The following is a 5,025-nucleotide window of genomic DNA, read 5'->3' as shown; positions in this document are numbered from 1 at the left end:
AGAAAAGCATTGTTAAAAGTCTCGGACTGGTGATTCACTGACCACCAAACTGGCGACGCGAAGTCAATTAGCTGGCTAAAACCTGGATGGCCCGCCAGGCATCCCTTCACGAAGCCAGTGCTGCACTTTATTTTAACATTTTTAAAAAATATTATTCTCCTCCCCCCCCGCCCCGGGGAAAGGCGGCGTGCCCACTGCTCCCGGACAGTTTTTTTTTCTCCCGGTTGCTCCCAAGCAGCAGCGTGGGTCGCGGCGTGCCTTTACGGAGCCGGAGCCCGTGTGTACGCGATGGTGTTGAACCGGCGCCGGGGCAGGCTGCCGGGTTTTTAAGAGCCGTGGCAGCCAAAATGCCCGCGTCAAATAGCTGAGGAGGGTGATGTTTCAGCTGTGTTGTTTTGCTTGCAGACCAGCAAAAAACCACAGTGATTGAAAACGGTGAAATCAGATTCAATGGAAAAGGGAAAAAGATTCGGAAGCCTCGAACCATTTACTCTAGTCTACAACTCCAGGCTTTAAATCATCGCTTTCAGCAGACTCAATACCTGGCACTTCCAGAGAGAGCTGAACTGGCAGCTTCATTAGGACTTACCCAGACACAGGTAATTACTGGGAATCCCAAATCACTGAAATCCTGCGCGAGCAATAAAGGCCAAGCAAAGTACGATGCTCCCTAGACGTTTTGGCCTCTGTACGGGAGCGGTAGAAAAAGTAACGCACACGCTCCCGCACCTCTGTGCGATAGAACTTATCTAATGCACGACAGAGAGACCGGTCTACCGCAGAAGGAGCCGAATGCGCCCTTCCCTCAGCCGTCTGGCGAGCAAACGCTCCCTTTTGATGCCACACATAAGATTTTAAAATTGCCTGTATTTTCGGATAATTCCAGCACCGAGATGCAATTGCCCAGCTGTGAAAAGGAGAACAAAACAAAGGCGAGGAATCGCTGGGCCTGAGGTAGAGCTAAAAGCGAAGCAAAGCTGCCTCGTAGCACCCTATAGGTAGAGAGGAAGGAGGAACACGTTAGGAAATACCTGTAAAATCAATAGTTTATTCATCCTGGATGACTAACGCAAACGCAGTGGTTACCCTTGGGCAAAATGTACGAAAGGTGATAATAGATCTGAAGATCAAAGACAGCCGTGTACAAAATTATAGCAGGTTAAGCCATAGTTAAGTGTGGTTGGAGTAGCTGTGCCATTCTGCTAATTTAAGCTTGAAAGACACACGAGGCATTAGAGGCTTCCCAGGCTGGGGTTTGCGGAGACGTGCATGGATAGATGGGATCAATTCGGGTAAAATGTAATCATGTGAATTTATGAGCTTAACAAATAACTTCAGGATTTTATCATTGTCATTGATAACAGTCGCTTCCAGCCAGCGATTTTTAAATACTCAGCAAACATTAATCATGGGAACAGACCTGATGGTTTTACAAATGGGATTTTAGTACCCTTAGCATGCACGCTCTGTCTCTCTGCTGTCTCGCTTTCTCTCCAGCACACATAGATTTAGCGGCCCGATCCTGAGCATGCAGCTAGACAAGCACCCCTGCTTATGCCCTAACACTACGTCTGCAAAGTTTGCAAGGTCAAATACACATGTGGGAGTACTTTTCTTTGTTTGTTTGATTTTAAGAAATATGTGTGTGTATATGTCTTACATATATATAATTTCTATAACACTTCTGATCTGCCAGAGTGGACCCGATCCTTGCACATCCCGTCGAGTGCAGGCTCCCTCCTCGGGAGTTCTGCTGGATTAGGAGCAGGATGAGACCCAAAGCAATCTTGATAGCCAATTACTCGCCGAGAAAAGAGAATTTTCCTCTCTTTAAAAACAACTTTTAGAATAAAGCCACAATCCTGGTTCCATCGCGCCTCCTCCCCCGTCACATCAGCAAGGACCTCTTGACCGTGCATGTTCTCGGATGCGCGATTTCTTTCTAAGATGCCCTTTGTCTATTGGCTCCTGTCTCCTGGCACAAAATCATATGATTGCCCGTGTTTGACAACAGTTTGCCCAAATGATCAAATGACCTCCAAAATTCCGAGTGAGGCGTTAAAGCAGGAGAGCTCAGAGCATGTACTCTGTTTCAGCTCGATCAATCTGGCCTGCCCAGGGAAAATAACGTTCCGCGTTAAAACCTGCATCCCCTCGCTTTCCAGCCCCGCTCTGCCTCTCCTGTCCTCTCCAGCTGCATCCGGAGCCCGAGAGCAGCAGCAGCAGTAGCTCTCCCCATCCCCAACCCCACACCCGACCGGCGTGGGCTCTCAAGACCTTCTCTAGAGCAAACCCACGGCCCCCGGCGTCTCCCCTGCCGTGCCCTGGGTGCTGACGGCAGCCTAACGTCTGCTGCGTTTTGGTTTACAGGTGAAGATCTGGTTTCAGAACAAACGCTCCAAATTCAAGAAGCTGCTGAAGCAGGGCAGCAACCCCCACGAGAGCGACCCTCTGCCCGGCTCCGCCGCCCTCTCCCCTCGCTCTCCGGCTCTGCCTCCAGTCTGGGACGTTTCAGCTTCTGCCAAGGGAGTCAATATGCCTCCCAACAGCTACATGCCTGGCTATTCTCACTGGTATTCTTCTCCACATCAAGACACAATGCAGAGACCACAAATGATGTGAATTGTCCAAGAGAAATAATCTCCCAAGAACGCCTCGTCTCGACATGGCAAAAAGTTCCCCTGCTTTGCCAAGCTGTGCCAGCTAACAGGCTCTGTGTGAACTTGTAGATGCGGCAAAGAGACAGAGTGGCTTCATTTTATTTTATTTTTTTTAAGTAACCTCAGCGATTGATCTTGAACAGAAAGACACAATTTTCATTCTGGCGCACAGAAGACACTTCTCTTTAGGATATTTTCCTTTGGACTCCAAGGCACCAGCTTCTTTCTCTGTGGAGTATACGTCAAAACAAACTTTTTACAGACTTTGCCCACAAGAAGAACCTGAATCTACCATGGCAGCCGTTTTTACTTGTTTAATGAGCTAAAGACATTACATGATGAAAGAGAGACTAGTCAAAGCTCCTTCATTTTTATTCACCAAATCCGGACTGGGGAAAAAAATTAAAAGAGAGAAGAAGGGATTAAAAAAAAAAAAAGAAGAAGGGAAAAAAGGAGAACTGGTTGAAAAAATGAAAATATACTGTAAGATTAGAACATTACCACGAAGCAAAACCTGCATGCTTTCTCAAAATGCAATGGGCTGCGGCTCAGAAGAAACCACCGTCTCTCCCGCGAAGAGCCCCCTCACCCGCACCCGCACACACCCGCACACAGCCGGACAGACTCCCGGAGACGAGCAGGAAAGACAGAGCGAGGGATCCGCGGCTGCACCCCGCGCCCCCCGCCGCCGCGGCCGGGGGAAGGCAGGTTCCGCGCTGCCTGACGGCAGCCTCACCCGCTGAGCGAGGGACCTCGCCCCCGAGCAACCTTTCTGTATATATTGTTGAATTTTAGTTGTATATATACTTTGTATGGTTTTGTCTTCTTTCATATATAGAGTAAAAGCCACAAAACGCCCGCCTGGCTCCTATTTCTCTCCGCCTTAGCGGATCCCCACCTCCCCCGACCTGCCCCCCGAGTTCAGCCCAGGCAGCTCACGCTGTCCCCCCGCTTGCCTGCACGCACAGACACCGCTACCTGAACGTATATCTGCGAGCAAAGACAGAAAGGATGGGGAGGCGCGGGGAGCTGGTGGTTTGGTTAGTTTTACGACTAAGACAGGAGATATCGAGACCGCAAAGATAAGCCTAGAAGAAGTTTCTTATCACCCGGTCATTTCTACTGCGATTTCACTGCTCCGCTGCTCAGCTGAGCTGAGCTTTCTCGCCGAGGCAAAGCTCGGAGCCCTGCCTTTCTTCCCAAAGGTTGGAGGCTCCGAATTATTAAGAAAGGAGGCGCCCTCCTTTGTTTTTAAAGAGCAGACAATGCAAGCTGAGGAATGTTTTGCAGAGCCCTGAGAGGTGCCCAGGCACACAACACGCTGTCCAGCCAGCTCCAGCCTCACCAGCTTGTGGAAAGCACAGCAACTACTGACAATGAAAAGCCCTTTCCTCATCCAAGCTGGGTGCCCCATACTGCGAGAATTAATGGCTAGAGACCTGGGCATCCTTCAAATTATGAACCTTGAAACCACTGAGCCATTTATCAGAAGTCAATAGAGATCCTCAGAGTGCTCCATATAATGACAGCTACATACAGTCGTGCAAAAGGACAGTCACTATAATTAGACACAAAGCAAAGACTACTTACCAATATACCAGTTTTTTGGGGGGTGTTTTTTTGTTTTTTTTTGAGCAACTTCCACGCTCAGTCAGTCTTCAGAGTGGTTTAAAACCGATCAGTCTTGTCATTTTCTACCATTCGTATTGTTACATTAGGAAAAATGTTTTCTTTTCTTTTTTTCCCCTTCCCACTGTGAAACTTTGGGTTCAGAGCTCCCCAGGATCAATTCTGAACAAAGCCTCCAGCTGCAGTGCCATCCAATTTGAAGCAGACATTGGGGACAATTTAAGGTTTTTATCCACAAGAAGGTTTTTTTCCATTCTCTTAAATGCAGCCATAATTAGAGTAATTTTTCATGTAGCCCGCTGATTACAGCGTTTTTACCGTCAAAGATAATTACCTGTAATTTTCTTCCACTTTTAATACTAAAAAGCCATCTTTATTTAGATTCAGGAACAGGAAAGGCGAAACAAAAGAGGAAAATTATTCTGTTATTCATACACAAATTGCAGAGACGTAGGGCCTAAAATTGAAAATTAACCAAAATTATAATGCTGAAAAGAATGGAAGAGGCTTCAGAAGTACAGCTGGTAGTGGGGCTCACTGAATTATTCAAATGACACTGGGAAGAAAGCTAACATACACTTAAACAGCAACAGCATTTCTCTGTGTGTGTGTGTGTGTGTGTGCGCGCATCTTTCAGAAAACCCTGCTTTACACCCCCCCGGGCTGGCCCCTCCGCGGGCTCACCCTCGCCCCCGCAGAGGGGCGGCGGATGCCCAGGTGAGCGAGCCCCGCAGCC

At 48.2% G+C, this 5,025-nt stretch overlaps 1 protein-coding gene across 1 annotated transcript; it reads left to right on the top strand.

The window, feature by feature from the left end:
• Positions 1-405: 405 nt before the first annotated feature.
• Positions 406-2,622, top strand: DLX6 (distal-less homeobox 6; the record flags this gene model as incomplete). The annotated part of the gene is made up of 2 exons (XM_009580729.1): positions 406-599; positions 2,371-2,622. Coding segments are annotated over 2 exons (446 nt in total), but the record flags the coding sequence as incomplete, so codon positions are not given.
• Between the last annotated feature and the right edge of the window lie 2,403 nt (positions 2,623-5,025).

This window comes from Fulmarus glacialis, unplaced genomic scaffold (genome assembly GCF_000690835.1).
Source record: "Fulmarus glacialis isolate BGI_N327 unplaced genomic scaffold, ASM69083v1 scaffold23156, whole genome shotgun sequence".
Taxonomy (NCBI): Eukaryota; Metazoa; Chordata; class Aves; order Procellariiformes; family Procellariidae; genus Fulmarus; species Fulmarus glacialis.
This window is presented reverse-complemented; position numbering and strand designations above follow the sequence as displayed.